The sequence below is a fragment of the Pteropus vampyrus genome, unplaced genomic scaffold (genome assembly GCF_000151845.1).
Source record: "Pteropus vampyrus isolate Shadow unplaced genomic scaffold, Pvam_2.0 Scaffold55, whole genome shotgun sequence".
Classification (NCBI taxonomy): Eukaryota; Metazoa; Chordata; class Mammalia; order Chiroptera; family Pteropodidae; genus Pteropus; species Pteropus vampyrus.
In genome coordinates this window covers 4,052,901-4,075,394 of record NW_011888836.1, presented here as the reverse complement: position 1 = coordinate 4,075,394, position 22,494 = coordinate 4,052,901, and the positions used below count along the sequence as shown (strand labels likewise).

The window sequence follows — 22,494 nt, the reverse complement described above, 5'->3', positions numbered from 1 at the left end:
TTTTTGGCCTACTCCTAAGCTGTTCATGTGGAGTAAGGCTTGAGGAGGCTTAGCAGAGAAGAGCTATTGGGAGATTAAAAGCTAAGCAGGGATTTCAGAAGTGGTATGCTGTTGGGGAGGCTTTGGAGTTTGGGCCCAGCCAAAATAAAGACTTAAGAAAACTTGGCAATTCAGTTGAGAACCCAGGAAGGTCATACCCTAGGAACAAAGTGTGCTAGAAGAACAAAGATGAAATAACCACTTTAACAAAATCTAAAACCATGTTTCAGAAGGATGAGATTTACCATTATTAAAGCAAGAGCAACACCAAATCAGAACCTATACAGTATGTCATTTGTAATTTCCAGCATACAATTAAAAATTACTATACATTCAAAGAAGCAGAAGGAAGTGACTAATAATCAAGAAATAAAGCATACTCATTAGAAGCAGACCCAAAGAAGGTCCAAATATTATAATTACTACATGACAACTGAAAATAACTATGATTAATATGTTTTGAAAAGATGGAAAAATGGATGAAAAAGACAAAGAACTTCAACAGAGATAGAATCTAAAAATAAGAAATAAATGGTCATTCCATAACAGCTAACTAAAAACTTATTGGATGGCATCACTAGCAGAAGACAATTAGAAAACTAAAAAATAGGGCAATAGAAAATATCCAAATTGAAGTAAAGAGAAAAACAACATGACAGTGTAAGAGACATACATGGGACATGATCAAAAGGACTAATGTGTAATTGGAGGAGTTACATGAGGAGAATAGAGAATAAATGGGAAAGTATTTTTTGAAAAAATAATGGCTTAGAATTGGCCCAGTCTAATTGAAAGGTATCAAAAGTTTGGTGAACCCACGGTAGGATAAATATGAAGAAAACCACACTTTGATACATCATGGTCAAATTGCTGAAAAAGATAAAGACAAAATCATGAAAACAGGCAAGATAAAAAGGCATATTACTTTTAGGAGAATAATAAGACAAATACCTGATTTCTTAACAAAACCATAACAGCCAAAAGATAATGGAATGACATCTCTAAAGTACCGAAAGCAAAAACTGCCAACCTAGAATATACCTAGTAATTATAGTCTTTAAAAAATGAAAGCAAAATAGACATTCTCTGACAGACATGCTAAGAGAATCCATTCTCATCAGACCTGCTTTACAAGAAATACCTTTAAAGACGTTTATAAGCAAACAAGGAATAAAATGGAACTTCCTAAATCTAATAATGTGTATGCATAAAAAACCTTATAGCTAACATACTTAGTGGTGAATACTGAATACTTTCCCCTCAGATTGGAACCAGGACAGAGATATCTAATATCAACTTTCTGTTCAACAGTGCACTGTAGATTCTAGTCAGTACAATAAGGCAAACAGAAACAAAAGAGAAAAAAAGTGTACATATTGGGAAGGAAGAAGTAAACCTATTCACCGAACATGATTCTAATGTAGGAAATTCAAAAGCATCGTCTTGAAAACCAGCCTTATACCACAGAGAGGGTGTATGGGACATAGCACAAATTTTTCTAGACAGTAAGTTTAAAAAAGTACAATGTATTATCTAATCTTCAAATAATGAATTCAACAAATGCCCAATGAGAAAATGTATATTACTGAATTCACCAAATAAAAACAGACATAGTATTTAAAAAGCGGCATGTACCATAACCCCCCTTTCATGTTTCTTTACTGCTTCTAATTATGCCATGTATCAGGGAAGTGTTCAGCTGCAAGTAACAGAAAACCAATTAACTATGACTTAGAAAACAAGGTATCTGGAAGTGGTGTTCATTCTGCTGCCAATGTTATAATAAAAAAGCACCAATTATCTAGGCTGTCATTCTTAGCGTATTTTACTTGGCCCCTCATGCCACTGAGCTAGGCACTGTGTCCACATTTAAGTCAGGAAGGAAGAGAAAGTGGCACCAGTGACACTCGTTCCCTTCATTAAGAAAGGAAACTCTTTCTGAGAAGCCTGAGACTTCCACTCTGTCTCACTGGACAAGGGAGTCTGGTAAAGTTTCTAATAAAGGAAATCGGAATGGACAGGGCTGGTTTTGACCTGTATTTTTCCACAGGGGGCTCTCTGGCATCCTGGATGGGGCAATTGTGAGGGGCCCCTTCCACACCTGTCCCTTCTCTTTTTCAAAGAGTAACAAAATAAAGCCATTGTATCCCATACATATTTTAGTTACTACACCCACCACTGTCAACATATTTTGTGATTTGGCTTTCCCTTGTTATAATTGCAATAGTTTTGCAGCGTTCTGTATCTTAAGTGTAAGGCCAGACTTATTTAAATAAAGTTTCCTCCAGCCAGATTATTTTCTTCCTCTGAATGTCCATAGATCTTTAATAGAACCATTTAGATACTTAATACTTTTAGGTACTTAATACTTTTTTTTTTAACCTATATTTCTATTACCTACCTTATCTCCCCTACTGAACATTAGCTTTATGAGATTTCATCTTAATGTTTATATCCTCAACAGTGACCTAGTACAGTGGCTTACACACAGCACAAGCACCCAGTCAAGTGCATTAGTGGATAAAGGACTTTGTGCGTGGGGAAGTCCCGAAACGGAGAATGGTTAGAAAAATGAGGTATTGTTTTAAGCAGAGGGAGGCAAGAGTGGATGTAGCTTTTTTTCCTTCCTGCACATTTTTGGTGTGTTAATCCATGTCCAGAACTTGACACCTGACTTGAGTTTACAAGAAATTAGCAGCTGTGGAAGGAGCCATTGTAAAACTCTGTTCTTTAGGAAGCACCCGAACCTATGAAAACGTCCTGAAAGTTTTGACTTGAAGCAAACACATTATTGTAAAGCAAATTCTACTTTTCCTGCAGATTTCATTACATTAGGGAGATGCTTCCCTGAGAGAAAATCCTCAGTAAAGCAAGCAGGTATGAAAACGTTAGATGAGGAACCACCAAGGTGGTTACACAAATGTGTGGGTGACAAGCAGAAAATGATTTTTCTAGCTCTAGGAGTTTCTAAATGTCACCAGCTGGCTTGAACCTCCCAGGCTGTCCAAAGACTTTTCTCATGCCTGAGGATTCATTCACTCAGACCCTACTTTTGGATCCAGAGATCTCTTTTTCTGCTCCTCTTGGCTGGTACAGTAGGACCAGTAGGCTGCATTATCACACCTTGCTACCATTTTAGGTTGGAATATATGACATGTGCTAATGTAAAAATACCCTCTAGTCCTCTAGTTTTCCAATTCATTAAGACTTTATATACCAATTTCCTTAAATTGAGGAATGCCTTTATTTTTGTGACCGGCTTTTTTCTTTCTTTTTTTGCCGGTTAAGGTTTGGTTTTTTTTTGGCCGGTTGGAGTTTTTTTTTTTTCTTCTTCTTCTTCTTTAGTTGTGTGCCAAAGTTTGGATCGGTAGCTTTTTCCATGGAGATTTTCGGCTTCCTTATTTCTAGGCAGTCAGAATCTTTCCTCTGATGAAAGTGGTATCTGATCATTAGTTGTCTCTGTGCTACCTGGAGTCAGTTATTTCTAAGATGAACTGAGGTGTGTTTTGATTGCACAGGACAGGAAAGTTTCTTTACCCACACTAAATCACAGATGTTGGAAAATAAAACTCTTTTGTACTTGTATATATATTGACATTTGAATGCTCAGCCCATTGCTGCTTTCTTTAAAATTCTTCATTTGGGAAATATATACTTATTAATCATCTGGCTGTTATTTTAGTTGAGAAGTGGTCAGAAGGAACGACACAAGAGAAGAAACCAGAATATGTAAAAGAATCAGGAGAAACATCTACAGTTTCCCAAGAACCTACACGGATGGAAAAATCTACAGACACAGAGGAGGACAATATAGCTGGACCACAGTTTAGCAACAAAACCACTCAGTTCCCATCAGTTCATGCTGAGCTCCCCCAAGAGCCTGAGGCGACAAGTGAAGCAGTTAGTGGTCCTTCAAAGGCATCTACTCCCAAGACTGCTACCCCACCCTCATCACCATGTCCAACAGCTGTCTCACCAGAGGTTGCCTATGTCCCAGCTGACCCAGCTCAGTTTGCTGCTCAGATGTTAGGTAAAGTTTCATCTGTTCATTATGATCAGTCTGACGTTTTAATGGTGGATGTGGCAACAAGTATGCCTGTTTTTTCCAACGAGGTGCTGAGCTCAGAGGCTGCTGAAGATAACATGGTAGCTGCTTCTGTTGCGTATTCTGATGAGGGGGTAGCAAGGCAGGTTGTGAGCCAAACATCTGGCCATGTAGACTTGGGTTCTAAACCTAAAGACAATAAGGCTGAACCACCAACGGCTTCCTTACTCCCCTTGCAGGATGAACAAGAACCTCCTGCTCATGATCAAGCTCCTGAGGTCCCTTTGCAGGCTGATACTGAGGTTACATCAGCCATTCGTATATCATCTGTCTATAAAGATGACCCTGTGATTGAAGGAGTTACTTATGTCGAGCTAATGCCAGGACAAATAGTCATCCCTTTACCCGATCAAGCTGCTTCTCTTAAAGAAAATGAGCTGTTACCACCAGTTAGTTCCACACCTACACTCAAGACAGACTCAGGCACATCTGAAAAATCTGTAGATTCTGCAAAATTTGCACAGTTGGAGGATGCAAAACTTAATTCCTCAGTATATGTGGAGGGAGAAGCAACAGTTGTGATCTCTGACACCTTTTTGAAAGGTCCATCTGCACTATCCCTGGATGCAGAGGGCTCTGCCAATGTAGTAGGCTCTGAAAAATCTCTGCACCTTGAAGTGGAGATCGTTGCGATAGTCCCTGAGCAGGAAAAGTCATGGGAAAACTTTGCATCCCAGGAGATGGGGGTCAAACCTGTGCTTTCTGGGGAAGCTACAAAAACTGTGCACTCAGGTACATCTGTAAGATCATCTAGTGGCCCCCCTCCTCCTGGTCCAGAAAGTCTTACTGAACCAGAAATCGAACCAGAATGGGAAGCAGCACCTGAACAAGGTTTGATGAAGCCAGGTAAGAAAATCAGATACTTACAAAGTTAAATATTACATTTCAGGTGACATTTGTATTTCAGGTAACCATCTAGGTAGGCTCTCTGAAGATTTGGTCAGACGTCTTACTTTCAATCGTTTTTTAAAATGCCAAACCTATTTAAAGGCTTTGTTGTATTTGAGATTTTACTTTTATGAGATGAGTGATTTTAAAGTGACTTCACCAAAATTAGGTCTCAAAGTTTGGTCATTAGCACTTCTGTGTTATTCTTTTGAACATATGTAGTGAAAAACAGAGCCTTTAGTTAGGTCTGCAATCTGAATACTCCTATTACAAAACTGTCATTAAGGGGTATTGGTATCCAATTTCTCACTTGTGAATGTAAAATCAAACTACAGCAATGCATTTACATAGGTGGTGGCCTTTTAAAAGTGAAAGAAATGGTGGTGTGTTTGACTGTGCTTTCACATGGAGTCAGGAGAGCTCTGCAACCTGGTTTGGGGAGCTGGGTCAAGCACTGATTTCCTGCCTGCGAGCTTCCCGCAGCTGACGGAGCAGCTTCATTGTTGGATGGAGAGGGGACAGGTCAGGATGAAGATCTGTCACACAGGGGAGCAGCAGCAGAAAGAACAGTCAGGCACTTGAGCAATGATGGGAACAGCTAAGATGACTGGCTTTCTTCTGTCAGTTCCCCCACAAGTGCCCACATCAAGCTGCTTTTTTTTTTGGCTGCTGAACTATCGCCACTGCTTTCCTGTGACACAGACATGATTTGACCTCCATCTCGATCTAATTACGGCATTTGGTTTGCCCACCCTCCTAGACAAGTGCAGGGGCCTGTCTCCCTTTAGGGGAAGATGGGCCAGGCATGAGCCAACTTCCCCCATCCCTTTTGCAGAAACTCTCTGAACTTTGACTCTTACTAAAGCCAGAATGACAAAGAAATGTTACCAAAGCAGGTGTTTAGAGATCAAATTCTGTCTGGCAGTGTGACAGGGATTCTGTACAGCTGAAAAGGCAGAAGCCAGTGCTGGGAGTGTAATGTGTGAGGCTGGCATCACACTTGTGGCTTAAGCGGCATTTCCATACCAAGTCACTGTTTTCAGGTGCTTAACTATTACCAAGCAAGCATTAAGAGGATATTTAACAAAAATCTGAGGACTTGGCTTGTGCGTATTTTTAAATTAGTTTCAAGGATCAATTGAAAATTTCTGAAACTACTGAAAATACACTAGCTTAATCATGTGCATAGTGTTATCTTTTCTGGGGGAAGATAAGCTGCACCAAGGACAGGTGAACCCAGCACATGTGGGCCAACTTCACCTGTTCCATCAGGGACCTTTTCTCTGCCATCCCATCTTCTAGGACTCAGTTCTCAAAGACAGTACTATCTTTATTAGGCAAGTCAAACTGGATATTATAGAGTCCTTAGTGTACGTAGATGGAGGGTATGTCTAGAACTTTTTTTCTTAAAGAACCGCTATGGGACCAACCAGCCTTTTACTGCCGCCTCGGACCTATGATTTCAAGCCTTGCCTAAAAGCAGTGCTCTCTGGGGTTCTGAGTCCTAGATTATGTGATGGTTTTGTGTGGTGACAAATTAATGGGAGGTAATGGTACCTGAAGGGCCAAAGAGATTTGATTATGTGATCAAAAGATGATACCTAGTGTGGATTTCTTTCGTAAAGAAAAGAATCACTATGCAGATGAATTAACCCTTTTTTCCAGTGGCTTAACACGCTCAATTAATTTTTTCGTAAAGCCGAAATTGTCGATTTTCCATTTCCTCTCAAGGACCCTGTAGAAGCCATGTCTAAAGTTTAAGTACCTAGAAACAGCAACTTAGAATGAGATTGCTTCTTCAGCCACAACTCTAGTGTCCCCGCCTTGCCTCACAGCACTGTTCTCATTTCCCAACTGTAGAGAATCTCTCCTTTCACATTACCAAACACAATTTACTTAGCCCTCTCTATAGCATGCTTTATGGCACATATTTACTACAGCTGTTTATTTATATGTAAACGAAATTTATAAAGACATTTCTGTGCATAGCGCCTGATACAGAGACCAAACCTCTAATGCCTGCAAATTTTTTTTTTTTTATAGCAATAGCAACAAGCGAAGCAGGACAACCACCACCATATTCTAACATGTGGACCCTTTATTGTCTAACTGATATGAATCAACAAAGTCGCCCATCACCGCCACCTGCACCGGGGCCTTTCCCCCAAGCAACCCTCTATTTATCTAATCCTAAGGATCCACAGTTTCTGCAGCATCCACCGAAAGTTACTTCTCCAACTTATGTGATGATGGACGACAGCAAGAAGACCAGTGCCCCACCTTTTATTTTAGTAGGCTCCAGTGTTCAGGAAGCACAGGATTGGAAACCTCTTCCTGGTCATGCGCTTGTTCCCCAGTCAGACACCTTGAAGAGATATGCTGCAGTCCAAGTACCCATTGCTGTTCCTGCAGACCAGAAATTCCAGAAACAGCCCCCTAACCCCCAGAATGCTAGTCCTCCTACAAGTGGACAGGATGTCCCCAGGCCACAAAGCCCAGTTTTTCTTTCTGTTGCTTTCCCGGTAGAAGATGTAGCCAAAAAAGGTTCAGGATCTGGTGACAAACATACTCCCTTTGGAAGTTATGGTATTGCTGGAGAAATAACCGTGACTACTGCCCATGTTCGCAAAGCAGAAACATAAAACTGGTAGGTAAATTTTCCTACCATAATATGTAGGCCTTAAAACATGAATTTTTAGCATTTTGATTTGTTGACCTGAACACTGAGATATTTTTAAAAAATAAATTGAATTGAGATATGCAGTGAGTTAGGGTATACTCTAATTTGATGAGATTATTGCCTCCAGCTTATCACCAATTACTAATAATGCACAGCAGTGCACTGTACCGTTATGACTCACACCAAGGATCTGGTGCCTAATACATGAACCGATCAACCCAATCACTTTTGAACACCTGGTTCTGTGTCTAGCCCCCTGGAAAATGCTAAAAGGGGATGGATTTGAAAAGTCTTATGTGGGAATTTACAATCTAGTTGGCATATTGAAGGGGTAGGGAGGAGCAAAGACAAAAGAGCTGGGAACAACTGGAGAGCAAGGTAAGAGATTATATATGGAATACCCAATAAATGGTAGTAAGAGTTTACTCCCTCTTAGAGTGAATATAGTAGAATGGATTGGAAACACATTAGAGCTAAAGAGACAACTGGAATTAATCACAGATATGAATTTTATCACTCATTTAAAAGTTTTTCATTCAACCGGTACTTGATGCCAGGTACTGTGCTAGCTAGCCCCTTGTCCCCCACGTGTTTACAGGACAGTGAGCAAAACATGAACTGTATACCTTAGTGGAGGAGATGGACAAAAAATTACAATGTGTTAAGGATTATGAAGAAAACAAACATGGTACTGATGCCAGCCCGCCTTTATTAAGCCCAGAGTATGAAAGCAGCCGGCCTTGCCAAGAGCCCCAGAGTTCTAGGGCAGGAAAGAACATGGGGGCTGGAGGTACTGCAAGTGGGAGGTAGGGGAGGGTACATAAGAGGAAACTGGAGACGTGAAGAGAAGACCATAATTCAGGGTCTCTGCATACCAAGGAGAAAGCTTTGTATTGAAAGTTCAATGAGAAACCAGAAAAATGATAGATCCCTCTGGCTGCTACGTGGGAAAGGATGGGACGTCAGGAGGAGGTCATTAGAGGAAGCAGGGAGACTAGCTAAGAGTATATAATACAAGTGTTATACCTACACACCAAGGAATTCGGTTACTTAGAACAACTGGTGGGAATTGGTTCAAGTACTACAGTGACTATATTTATGGTGACAATTCTCAGTCATCAAAATATCTTAAGGCGATGGGCATTTACTTATTCCCTTTTTGGACTTATAGTAGAACGGATAAAATGGCTGTTTTCAGCATGAAATGCTAGGATACCTTACTGCAAATGCACAAGTAACTGATTAGATTCATTATTGCTTAGTGACAGGAGGGGAGACCTTGCATTTCTAATCTCACTTCACATGTTCAGTTTCATGATTAAACAATTCGCTACATTATTCCTAACAGATGCCGAAAATGAGGCTGTTTGAGTCAACGTTCAAGGTGGAGTCTGCCACCAAGCCTAATATATCAATAAACTTCATGCAAGCATAAAACCTTGTATTCTTGCTTATTTTGTAATTCAGGAGGTAGGCAACCAATCAGACAAAAAAGGCCTTAAATCTTTTCAGACTTATGACACAGTAGCATTTTCCAACTCTCGTACACACTGTAAAAAAAATAACCACTCTCATTCATTCTAGCTTTTCTAACCAAGAATTACCACTTGATAATTCTGTTATTTGGCATTCACACCAAATGAAGAGTAGCACTTCCCTATAATACTATACTAAGTGCTATCTTACTATACTAAGTGCTATCTACTTACCGCTGTGTGTGCTAGGCAGCTGGTTATCTCTTGGGACCTGGGGATGGCAGCACCACAAGGACTCCTTCATAAGGTCATTCTTGATCATTTAGGATGGTACGAAGTGGCGACATTAGTACACTTGAAAGTTTAAAAGAAATCACACTTTTTTGTAACATTCTAAAGCCTTTATTTAGCATCAGGTAGATTATTTCATTATAACACTTGTTAACTTCATGACAGCAATTAAAATAATTTACTGGCAGCTACCTAAGGCCCCTTGAAGTAATATCTCAGTCTGGGGTTGGGTGGATAAATATAAGCTTAATGTACCCCAATTAAAGGGGCAAAACTACTGTACAGTAGGTCTTCATACATTAAGTACAGAGGTGCCTTGCAAACTTAAAATGCACAAGACCTTCTGTTATATAGTTTGATACTTACATGAGTGCAACTTAATTTTTCTGGTGGCATTTGCCACTGGAAGTTGAAGCATTTAAAAAGGTTTGTCATTATGTAATGATGATGATGATTAAAATATTTCTAGGGTATTTTTTGTGAATTGCTAGATTTTTATACATATTTTCAATTCAAACGTACAATTAAACACCTTAATTCTAATGACATTGATTACAGAATTGTCAAAGTAAATTCCGAGCACTAAGATAAGCAAATGAAATGCCCTTTTCAGTTTAATTCATTAGAATTTTCAAATCAGGATACCTATTCTGAATAGTCAGGCATTTTTTCTTTCTGGAGGTGGGAAGGGGTAAAATGGAGAGGATTAGTTAGAAAAACAGCCATCTTACCAATGTAGTCTTTACAAAATGACATAACCTTCTCTGCATTTGAGCACATAAACATTGTATAGGAGTATTCTAAACATTTCAAAGTTACACCTAAAACATTCAAGCATGACAGCATAAAATATTCAAAATAACTTGATTTGGGATTACTATATAATTTCATAAAGCTAAAGTTACATTTAGGTATAAACCTTTAGTAAATATGGCAACAGCAACCATAAAAAGCATATTCTCCAGTTATCCAGCAGTTTCGCTTACCTCAATATAAAATAGTATTCCAAGTATGTCTGGATAGCAAAATGACCCATTTTCCATAACACTTTCATCACCAATATCACCTTATGCCCTACTTTTCTTGGGTGAAATGCAAGTTATGAGTGGGGTTTTTTTTTCTCCTTATTTTAAAAGATGAGTAGAAACCAAGGGAAAAAATTTAAAAACATAGATTTAAGACTTATTTGTAAATTAGCCAAATGCCCTGACTTGTCTGCATTTTAATAAATGTCAGGCAAATTAAAGTAGTTTCTGTCCCAGTAGCTGCCCGAGTAAAGCCAGTCCTGTGCTCCATTGTAGGGATTAGGACCTTGATGGAACCACCTGTTTAAAGAGAAAAGACAAGATTTACAGGGAAACTGTCTGAAATCACAGGGTACCTGCTGCTTCACTAGCTTGCAGTATTCAGAGTTATGGATTTCCAAAGAGTGTGAAGAAGTGATAGATTTTCTCTTTTGAGGGCTCATATATAGAATAATAGTCCAAAACGTGTAATGATACCATGCAAAGTTCTATGGATTTTCCACAGCATCAAGCAATAGTAGGACCTTCTGTCTAGTAGGGTTGTTAGAACCAATATTTGTATCTAATTGTTCAACTGATAGCCCCATTCCTTCTGCTAGAAGGCATTCTTTTAAAAGCCATTAGGAATGGGAACTAGGATAAAGCAATTAACTTCTACAGCCTACCTATAGTAACGTGAGAGGTGCCCGGTTCAGATTAAATGCCCCTCAAGCCTTTAAAACTGTTTTACAAATGAGCTTAATGTTAGAGAAGTTGAATAACTTGTTCAAGCTTACAACTAACACCAAACTTAAGTTTGATTTTAAAGACCATAATTTTTCAAATATACTATGCCACAAATAATCTACTGAAATTAATCTAGTCCAAATCTTCCTGGGTCTCAATTTTTGTCATGCTAATATGTATTGTTAGGTTACATCCTAGCTTTTAACATCCTAAATTGTCTTATCTAATTCTAGAAGAGCTGCCCTAATCATTTTCTTGCCCTAAGAAAAACATGTCACCCATTTCTCACAGTCCCAGTTTTCTTTAGGTAATGGAAAATCAAAATTACTTGCTCAAGAGTTTCACAATTAAATTTTGTGTAACATTTTGGAAATATGATTTAGTTGTCAGAGTAACATTTATGAAAACAGTTTTAGGTTTCACCATTTTTTCCAAATAAATTGCTTCTAAAAATATTTAACAAGAGTGGTGTTAGATTTATCTGGTAAATCACAAATGTTCCTACTACCACAACAGAAGCATTAAAAACCCTGAGAGGAAAAAAAACTACTTTAGACTATTTCCTTGAAGGATCATATAGTAAACTGCCATTAGACCAAATTTTCTAGAATACTATTACTATTTTCTAGAATTTTCTAGAATACTAATACTATTGATTTAGCTTTGGGGATTTTCTAGTTAGAAAATGTAAAAGTCTACTTTAAATGATCAAGATATATATTATTCAGACTTTGGTAACCAAACTAGAAATATGTTACAGAAGCATTATTTGATCCAAATCACAGAATTTTTCTCTAATATGAACTATATAGTTATACTTCTTTGGATCTCGAAAGTCTAAGCAGTAGAGGCACTTTTGTCAAGTACTTCAGAAAAGCAGGCGAATCAAAATTAAGCAAGCTTCAGACCCTGCGCTACAGGATTTCTTCCACACAAAATAGAGGATGAAAAAGCTGCAAGAAGACATTTCGCAGAATGACAGGTTTAATAGCAAAGGATGTTTTTTTGTTCGCATGTAAGCAAAGTTCTCTAAAGGCCCCCTTTTGCAGGCTTCCTTTTGGGGGTTCCTTTTTTTTTGGGGAGAGTTCAAACACTGCATGAGAGATGACCGCCTTGAAGCTCATGATCTGATGAAAAAAATTAAGGTTTCTTTCAAATTCTAGTTCTCTTAATTTTGAGCACTCAGGTCTGGAAACCTCTGCTGCTATCATCACACCCTCTCCACATACAAAAAAGTCTGGTCAATTTATCTAAAGCCAAACATTTTAGGAAAGGATGAGTAATAAACAGGAAAGAGAAGGAGAATGAAGATTACTTTGCTACCTTTCATTCAATATTTCTGAGTCTACAGAGTCCACGAGTCTTTATCAGAAAAATAACATTCTATAAAATATTAACTCTGCACAATGCTCGTGTTGGGGGGAGACAATGTCTTTAATTTTTTTTGGTTTCATCACCTGCCTCTCCTCTCTTTCAAATCCTGTGTCTCTCACCAGTACCCACGCTTCTTCCCCATGCTCATTAAAGTCTGTGAGCTCCTCTAGGAAAACAGGTCAGGATGACAAACAGCCATTTTCATAAGCAGGGCAGTTTTATAGCCTGAAAAACCCTGGAGCCTGAACTCTCTTCAGTGAGTGAAACGAGTATTAGCAGGAATGTCAGCTTTTAGTGTGGAAGAACTTGGGACAAGTTACAATATGTTTCTGAGTTTGATTTTTATGAAGCTAGTTAGCTCTAGCTCTACACAGAAGAAAATGTTTATTAAAACAACCCTACACCTGCCCTTACTCAAACTGAACTAAGCTATTCAAATATACACTACCAGTGGTGAAAAAAAAAACAAGTCAATGAATGTGCAATCTTCTTACCACCACTAGAAAAGTGCTCAAAGCACATTCTTTTGACAAAAGGTCAGCAGGATCTCTTTAAAGATCTGTATATTCATGTAACAACTGCTGGTATATGACACAGCTGTGGAAGAAAGGCTGTTAGAGTTCACAAGTGTAGCTCTTAGTTTTTATTTTTCAGGTGACAACAGAGCTGTTTAAAGCTCTGCTTTCTAAATGTTATAACATCTGGCAGTGAAAATTTTTCCTGGCCTTTTCACTTATATTGTATACTTGAAAATGTGACCAGAAAAATAAGAGTTAATAATTAGAATGATAGTACAAATGTGGGGTTCTATGCAAGAGAGACTAGAAATAATGATGAAATATATCAGATCTTTTCAAAAGGGATCACATCAACATAAAGCAACGTGGCTTTGCTTGAAGGATTAATGAAGGTAGAGGTTCTAATCATGGGTCTGTGGTTTACTAATTGTGTGCCCTTGCACAAGTCCCCTAAATGAAATACACCAGCATTTTGTTTCCCATTGTACCACAAAGGGATTTCTAGACTAATGGTTTTCAAACGGTATAACATGGAGTTTAGGGACCCAGGGTGTATGCAGGGTAGGAGAAGGTGAGGAGTGGCCTAGGGCCCGCCCTCAGCCCTGGTCCAACCACAGCAGCTCTGTCTGCATATGTTCTATATTTGCAGATTATTTATGCATTCATTGACAAAAAAAGATATTGGTGCTAACAAAAAAGTCCAAAAACCACCAGATTAGATGATATTGAAAGTTATTTCTCATTCTTACTATTATCTTCCTTTATGATGCAAAAGAGTTACCAAATAATATCTGCTGCATATTGGCTCCAAAACTGATTTAATTACTGAATTGTAGGACAATGGTTTCTATTATGTGATACCAATGTAGAAAAATGTTTTATTCTATTCTTAATTACAAGAGATTCTATTAATAAAGTGGCTACTAGATAACTCCTGATTCTTAAAAAAAAAAAAAAAAAAACTTTCAAAGCTTTGAAATTTTCTTGCCCACTATTTGAATGGAGTCCAGAATGTTCCTTCATACAAACTGCATTTCCATTGTATGTCATATCCCTTGTATTTGGAAGAGTAAAGGTACTTTCTAAATATATATGCAGACGGCCCTGTAATTTATCTGCATGTATAAACAAATAGCTCTTAACCTATTTTCATGCCAAAATCTGTAGTTCTGGATTTCATTTCCCTTCTTATATATGGAAAAGACAGGGTTTTGCTAGATAAAAAAGCAAGATAGTTTTCTTAATTGGCATTTACCTGCAATAACTGTGTGGACTATTTTAACCTTAATTTCCAAATAGTCCCTTTTCTCTCGCTTGACTACTTCGTCAGTGGAAAGACCTTCTCTCTCAGGTCCGGAAACAACTAGGCAGAATTCACATGAGGCCTTGCTCTGCAGTTCACCACATCTGACAGCCCTGCCCTGCCCCACACAGCAGCCACCTAAGGCTCAGCCAAGGGGTCTAAAAACCCACGCACCTCGTCTTCCAGTCCTCTTCCGACTTGGACCTGGTTTTGCGGGCTGCTCTTTGTTTTTCCTCAAGTCGTTTTTTTTCTTCACTGGCTTGATCTAAAGTAAGAACATCAGTGGACAACAGTTACACTGCAAGGAAAGACTGCCAAGCGTAGTACTACTAAGCACAACTTTATGGAGAAGCACCATCCATATGTATTGGAATGAGCTCCATTTTATGAGAATGCAAACACCATAGTCAAACTTCAAATTAAAATTTTAACACATACCTAGGTTAGTAAAAGGCAGAGCTGGCATTCAAGACCCAGTTATCTCTTCCTATAGCCCATACCTTTAACATCTGCATTTACCAAAATGAACCTGCTTATTCTTAAGGCTAAAAAATGGTGTTAAAGTGCTTTAATGAAAAATTGGGTAGAAAAACTGAATAAATATGAAGTTTTCTAAATCCTTAGACCTTGCAGAGCTCCTTTAGATTCCATTCACAAGAAATCCAAACAAAATTTCCAATATACTGTTGCACTGTCTCACTGATAATTCAAAGAGAGTATCAGAATATTTAGTTAAAACAGGGTTTCTCAAACTTGGCTCTACTGATATATTGGACCAGATGATTCTTTGTAGGGGGCTGTCCTGTGTACTGTAGGATGTTTAGCTTCACCCCTGGCCTCTAAACACCAGTGGTAGCTCCCGAGATGTGACAACCAAGACATTGTCGCATATCCCCTGGGGGAAAAACTGCCACCTTTTTGAGAACCTCTGAATTAGAAGAAATTTAACACTACAAGATAAACATGTTTTAATTAATCAAGGGGAGGCAAAGCTCTTTTTTGAGGCTACAATATTTAAATTCTGAAATCTATAGTAAAATAATGAGAATAAAGCTTAAAATTGATGAAGTGCTATTATTTTCTCAAATCCCTCTCTGACATTTAAGATATGCCTCATCATATACACAATCCCACTGATATACAATGAATGCGAGCTAATCTACCTCAGATTTCCAAATTTAAAATAAAAGTTACTAAATTTAAAGTGAATTTTAATTTAAAAATTTCTAAGAGAGACTAAAAATGTTCGTACTCCGATAATGCTAATGATCACCAGGAATAAAAAAACCCAACATCCCCCAAAGAAATCACTCTTCACCGGCAGCACCATCAGATGCTAGTTACCAATTTCTCCATTTTCCATGGCTCTGATGTCAGGCCGTAACCTGCAGTCCGTCTTAGGAATCACACTCTCCATTTCCTTGTCTACTTCATTCAAAACCATTGCAAAGCTAGTAAAATTGTACATCTGAAAAGAAGCAAAATGTTCAAATTAACATACACCAAGGCATACTACACAAAGAAAACTGTTGAAGATAGAATAGGTTTGCTCCAACAGTGACCACTGACCCTCCTTTTATGTGGCAACGACGGTCCACCTGTCTCAGACCATATATATCTAAATTTTTTTACTGAAGTCTGTACCACCTATAGGTATTAGCCTCAAAGAAGCAGCCCCTGCAGAATAAACATTCTCTACCACTGTCAACTTAAAGTAGGACTATAAGCAAAACCAACATTCTATTTTCTTCATTAAAATCATTACTTGCTGGATCTGGGGGGCTTAAACTGAAGAGACTGCATTATCTTATATTTAATGAGAACCAGTATTACCCCTAAGTCATTGTTAAAGAAGCCCCCAGAAGTCCCACCCAAACACATCTTCCCCAGCTGGGCGCCAGAAGGGATGGATGGCATGAATACACTGGGTGTCAGAGTGAGAAGGGAAACTGCACACAGAAGCCAGCAGAGGGACAGCTGAGGAACATGTCGACGACAACTTGCCCTCTGCTACATTCTGCCTGAGCTGGCCCTGCACATGTCATGGAAAGAGCACCATTGGAGCTGAATATAAGCAGCGAGGCCACATTCAGCAAGCCCTGTCTCACCTGAGCAGAATTTGGAGGCCGTGGGGCTATTCGCCACAGGAGAACACTTCCGGGGATAACAAACACACTTTCAGAATCTGGCATCGGCATTTCGTCTGACTCCTCAGATGTGCTCATCTGGAAAAAACAACATATGAATAAAATTAAAACGTTTTAAAAAGAATATACTAACAAATTGGAAAATAACCGCATTTATTGCACACCACTAAAATGTAAACCGCATGAGGGCACGGGCGCCATGACTTTCTTGTTCTTATATCTTAACCTTTTAACACAGTGTAGGGAGTCAATAAAACTGGTTGAATGACTTAAGTGCCCATGAGTCTCATGAGCTTGATATATTGTATCATTTAGTGTTATCTGCATTCAAGACATTATCATCATCATTCTTTACCTATGTTTTAATGTTCTTAAAGTTTTTTAAAAGACAGAATAACTCATTTGAGTATTTACTGAAACATTATGAGAGCTTCAAGGAAAGGTTAAATTCTTGGGGCAGTTAACTAAATTATCAATGACTCAAAATCATTAGAGATCCTGAAAGCATTTGATTAAAAAAGAATTTAAATAGGTGTTAGGCTAAAAAAGAAATTTTTTTTTTTTTTTTGGCTACCCCCATAGGCCAGAGTTTTGCTAGGAGCTCTCTCTATTTTTAGTCCTTACATAATAAACCTATGAGGATATATTATTACCACAGTTTATATATAAAGCCTTGAAGCCTTTGGAAGGTTAATATTCTCAATGTCAGACTAGAACTACTGCATGAGACACTTTCAGTGAATACACAGCTTAAAAAACAGCAGCAAGGAGGTGACGACATTGATGAGGACAAACTTCCCATGGCATCTGAATACGCTCAGGAACATCCGAAACCTACGGTAGCCAGATGCACACAGGAAGGAGAAAGACTAGACATGGAGTGAATGTGCGAGAACAATTTCTCTCTCCAAGGGGGAAGGCCACTTTTCTACAAAGACTGGCCAGGGATTTATGGGGCATGAGAGATATTTTCTGGAATTTCGCCAATGTCCTTTGCTGTCCCCAACCCCATCTCTAGAAAACGAGGGTGGATGATACCCGTATGTTGGTGAGTTTGTGTTTGCCAAGCTGCCTTGTACTGGCTGGAGCTGCTGCCAAGGAGTTTGTGTCAGGGCCCCCAGGACCCTGGAACACGTCCTTCTCCAGCCCCATCAGTTTCCTGACAGCTGCAGAAGTGTCAGTGCACTTCCCAGAATGCAGGAAAAGCAGGCAGGAAACATGGGATGTGAAGAGAAAAGCAGAACTGTGCACAGAGAGATGAAAGGAAATAAAGAAAGAAAAAAGCTAAAGCTACCAAAAAGCAGTATGCTCTAGTCATTTAATAAAACTCTTTTCACCTCAGCATCATGGTTAACTCGATTTAAAAGAAAGCCACTCAAAAACAAAATCTTCTGGTTTTGAAGATAAGGGCTTCTTAAACTTTTGTATGCAGAACTGCCCCCAAGAGCCCCAGAGACTGTAATTTGGAAGGTCTGAGGTGAGCCTGGGAGCCTGCAGCTCTCAGATGCTGCTCAGGCTGCCAGCCCGTGGGCATGATGTGAGCAGAAAGGACTTGAGTCGTCTTTACTGTGACCAGATACTTATTCAGAGCCCTTTACATTTATCAACTTATTTGACAAATAGGTCACAATTATCTCCATCTTATAAATAAAGGCACTGGGGCAGAGAGGAGGTGCCACATCTGCGTTAAGGCTGCTCCACTCATAAATGGTGGAAACGGGATTCTAACCCGGAGCTCGTGCTCTGAACCATGACACTGGTCACTGGAAAGTGATAAGTCCTCAAATACTCTGTCCAAACAGGTGCAATCTTTCTTTAGCTCTCAACTCTCCTGCATGGAGGAAAGGGACAGGAATCTGCCGAATGTGAGAGCCTCACTGGGGCCCTTCAGCAAGAAGCTATGTGCCTCATATGCAGAAGTACTATCTGGATATTAACTGTTCCATAAGGAAGAAAGTTTAAAGCTGCACTGCAGTCCAGAAATGACTTCCTTAGCTAGGTGTCTTAACTTCAGTGATTTAGAGATAAGGGAGAGGGCAAGAAAAATGCTAATAAGCATGAAAAATAGAAGATAATTTGGGAGGAAATTTTAAATATTCAACTGATAACTTCTTATGCACATAAACAGAAAGGAAGAAAACTCCAACTTTCCAACGCTATGTGAATTCAAAGCTCCATGAACACACCTGTACTCTATATAAATTATGTCAAATGCTCACTACCAAGGCAGATTATCTGTTCCTTAAAAAGAATAAAAAATATGTCAATTATATCTCAATTGAAAAAAAAAAAACATTCAGGAGAAAAATTACAGGCATTAGCAAAAAGAAACAAACAAAAAGGTCAAACTGTGACCCAATTAATAGGCCACCTCCAAAAAATTTAGTGCAAATTTAAGAATCCAATGATTCCTTTGATATCACCTTATAGAATGTTCACCTGTTTGCTGTTCTTCTTCTCTTCGGTATTTTTCTTATCATTTTTTTTGTAAGCATCAAAAGTGGCAGGGTCGACACTGTATAAACATTCAGTCCACTTCCCATAGAGAGCACAGAGCTTCTTTTTGCTGTCAAGAGAAACTGATGTTTAGCCAACAATTAAACCAGTGTTTTGCTATAAGTGAGTATTATTATAAAGATGCTTATGAATCAAATTCTTTAAAGAAATAGATATTTCTCTTTCATTGTAGAAGAAAGATTTTTCAACATATTAAAATGCTTGTTTCCTAGATTATGGCAGATTTTAATATTGACATTTTATTTAGTCATTATTTTATTTATTTAGAATGACACCTATACTATTGAACATTTAAAATGGACATTTTACCTTTTATCTTGAATGTAGCCTTCAACTTTGTGTAATTCCTTACCAAAAAGGCCACATGGCTTAAAATTCAACACACATTTGTCCCCAGTCCTGTGAAGGAGATATGAAGCTCAGATTACTATTCGACATGGAAGAAGAAGTAAGGAACGACATGATAACCTTTTTAGCAACAGTTGTTGTTCACGCATTTTCTAGCATATGCCAGACTCCATACAGAGGTTATCATGATTAATCCTTATTTAGTACTGGGCCCACCATAGAGAAAAGATAGGCAAGGTTCATACAGAATAAGTGACTTGTTGCTGTAGAATGAATGTTTGTCCCCCCATCCCCAAATTTAGATGTTGAAGTCACAATCCCCAATGTGATGGCACTCGGATGTTATTATTAGGTCATGACAGTGGAGCCCTTGTGAACAGAATTAGAGCCCTTAAAAGCAGAGACATAAGAGATGATCTTTCTTTCTCTGCCACATGATACAATAGGGTGGTGGTCTGCAACCAGGAAGAAGGCCTTGTCGGACATCGAATCTGCGGGCCTACTGATCTGGGGCTTCCCAGCCTCCAGAACTGTGAGAAATAATTTCTGCTGTTTAATCCGGCCTGCAGTATTCTGTTATAGCAGACCAATCTGACTAAGACATTCGTCTAAGGTCACAAAGTAGAATTTGAACCCAACTCTTCATAACTTTGATGTTCCTCCGCCCCCACTCCCCTGTGTGAATAACACAAACTATACAATATAAGCAAAATGAGTTGAGGCTGGCATTAAGAGTCACAGAGGCTGGAGAAGCTTAGCGTTCACGTGGTCTTTCCTATTCAGAAACTTCAACTAACTCTGTTCATTAAATGGATGGCTTCTATTTATTTAACGTTTATACTGCCTATACTTAATTTATCATCAGGCTCTTCTACAGCTTTTTTCAAAAAATGAAGTCCATTGATACCATATGATGACAACTGAAGAGATAAGTAAATACCCTAAAGTGTCTTACTTGTGGTTTGTGATTTCCACGTTGCCATACTGCTCAATCCAGAGTTTACCCACAATGATATTATGTACACAGCAGGTAGGATTTGTCCATGTATATGCTTCATTGTGTCTAAAAAACAAAAAATAAAAGCCAAACCCAGAAAAATAAGAAGTATTGTTTTGCTTAAAAAGTGCATTTGTCTCACATGCCATTACTCAGGATAACAAATTAGAGTGCTGGAGATAACTCAGCTCTATTGGTGTTAACTCACAGCGTAACAGGTATCATTCTAACCCCCTTATTGTTTTTCAAAAGGATGTAAAAGCTTAAGGAAAAAACTACATTTCCACCAAACGCCAAATAAACTATGTTTATAATCATCTGAAGCATTCAAAAGTTTGTTAAAAACATATAGAAAAATAAGATTAGAGGTAGAAAATAAAAATGAAGGTCTATCATTTAGCACTTTCCAAAGGAAGTACGTTCCAGCTTACCAAAGGGTCAAGTATGTGAATAAGCTCCAATTTTACATTTCCTTTGTTTTTGAAAAAAAAAAAGGTTTTTTTTTTTTCTTCCTTTTTTTTTTGGTTGGTTGTTTTTAATTTTTAATTTACATACAATAAAATTCACTTTTGTCGGTGTACAGTTCTACGAGCTTAACGCAGGTATAGATTTGTATAACCACCACCACAATCAGAATACAGAACAATTCTATCACCCTCCAAAAAATTCACTCATGCTGCCCTTCCCGTCTAACCCCCATTTCATCCCTATTCCCTAAAACAATTGATCTGTTCTCCATTGTAATAGTTTTGCCTTTTCTAGGATGTCACGTAAATGAGATGATATACATGTAACTTTCTGATATTAGCTTCTTCAATTTGTATAATGCATTTTAAATTCTATGTATCAGTAAAATGTTCTTTCCTATTTCTTAGTAGTATTCCACTGAGTGGATATACCACAATTTAACCATTCACTCATTGAAGGACATCTGGGATGCTTTCAGTTTTTGGTAACTATGAATAACACTACTACAAACATTTGTGTACAGGTTTTTGTGAGAACATAAGCTTTCATTTCTCTAGAGTAGATACCTAGGAATGGAATTGCTGTTATATGGTAAACATATGGTAAACCTTATAAGAAATTGCCAACTGTCTTCCAGAGTGGCTCTACTATTTTATATTCCCACCAACAAGATATGAGATTTCTAGCTGCTCTGCCAACAGCTGGTATTGTCAATTTAAAAAATTATTTTGATTTTAGCCATTCTAATAGATATGTAGTGATATCTCATTGTAATTTTTTGTATTTCTCTAATGACGAATGCTGTTGAGCATCTTTTTGTGCACTTAACTGTCATCCATATATCTCTTTTGGTGAATCATCTGTTCACATCTTTTGCTTAATTTCTTATTCTGTTGTTTTTTTTTTACTGTTGAGTTTTGAGAGTTCTTTATATATTCTGTTTAAAAGTCCTTTGCTGGATACATGATTTGCAAATAATTTTTACCCATCTGTAGCTTCTCTCTTCATTCTCTGAACAGTGCCTTCGACAAAGCAGAAGTTTTTCATTTTGATAAAATCTAATTTATGAATTTTGTCTTCTCTGGGTTGTGTTTTGGTATTCTATCTCTATAAGATATTTTTACCCAATCAAAGGTCATAAAGATTTTCCTATGTTTTCTTTTAAAAGATTTATAGTCTGTACATTTTATTTTAGCCTATGATCTATTTTGAATTGTTTCTATGAGCTGTGAGATATTATTTGAGGTTCATTTTTCAACATACGGATGCCCAATTGTTCCCACACCATTTGTGGGAAGGACTATCCTTCACTGAATTGTTTTCACAGCTTTCTAGACTCTCTCCTTTGTTCCAGTGATGGATGTGTCTATCCTTTTGCCAATATCATAGTGTCTTGATTACAACACCATTAGAGTTAAGTTTTAAAATTGAGAAGTGGGAGTGTGTCAATTCTGTGCTTATTTTTAAAATTGTTTTAGCTGTTCTATTTCATTTGCCTTTTCCATATAAATTTTAGAATCAACTTCTCTATATCTATCAAAAATCATCCTGGGACTTTTATTTTGATTGTGTTAATATAGACTGCTTATACAT

The 22,494-nt window shown here is 38.1% G+C and overlaps 2 protein-coding genes across 16 annotated transcripts in view; one reads left to right on the top strand and one right to left on the bottom strand.

The window, feature by feature from the left end:
• The window catches only part of CABYR (calcium binding tyrosine phosphorylation regulated), a 25,153-nt gene extending 16,004 nt beyond the window's left edge, over nucleotides 1-9,149 (top strand). For 7 of the 9 annotated variants that reach the window (XM_023530801.1, XM_011360437.2, XM_011360434.2 and 4 more), the window contains 2 exons: nucleotides 3,722-4,990; nucleotides 7,076-9,149. In XM_023530801.1, coding sequence (XP_023386569.1) covers nucleotides 3,722-4,990; nucleotides 7,076-7,674 — 1,868 coding nt within the window. In that variant the 3' untranslated portion in view covers nucleotides 7,675-9,149. The remainder of the gene's footprint in view (nucleotides 1-3,721; nucleotides 4,991-7,075) is intronic. The other 2 variants (XM_011360435.2, XM_011360438.2) reach the window with 2 other exon arrangements.
• A 424-nt stretch (nucleotides 9,150-9,573) lies between these two features.
• Nucleotides 9,574-22,494, bottom strand: part of OSBPL1A (oxysterol binding protein like 1A) — a 198,782-nt gene continuing 185,861 nt past the window's right edge. For all 7 annotated transcript variants that reach the window (XM_011360422.2, XM_011360420.2, XM_011360424.2 and 4 more), the window contains 7 exons: nucleotides 20,392-20,499; nucleotides 19,398-19,487; nucleotides 19,011-19,137; nucleotides 16,533-16,649; nucleotides 15,769-15,892; nucleotides 14,599-14,689; nucleotides 9,574-10,803 (listed from right to left, as the gene is read on the bottom strand). In XM_011360422.2, coding sequence (XP_011358724.1) covers nucleotides 10,701-10,803; nucleotides 14,599-14,689; nucleotides 15,769-15,892; nucleotides 16,533-16,649; nucleotides 19,011-19,137; nucleotides 19,398-19,487; nucleotides 20,392-20,499 — 760 coding nt within the window. In that variant the 3' untranslated portion in view covers nucleotides 9,574-10,700. The remainder of the gene's footprint in view (nucleotides 10,804-14,598; nucleotides 14,690-15,768; nucleotides 15,893-16,532; nucleotides 16,650-19,010; nucleotides 19,138-19,397; nucleotides 19,488-20,391; nucleotides 20,500-22,494) is intronic.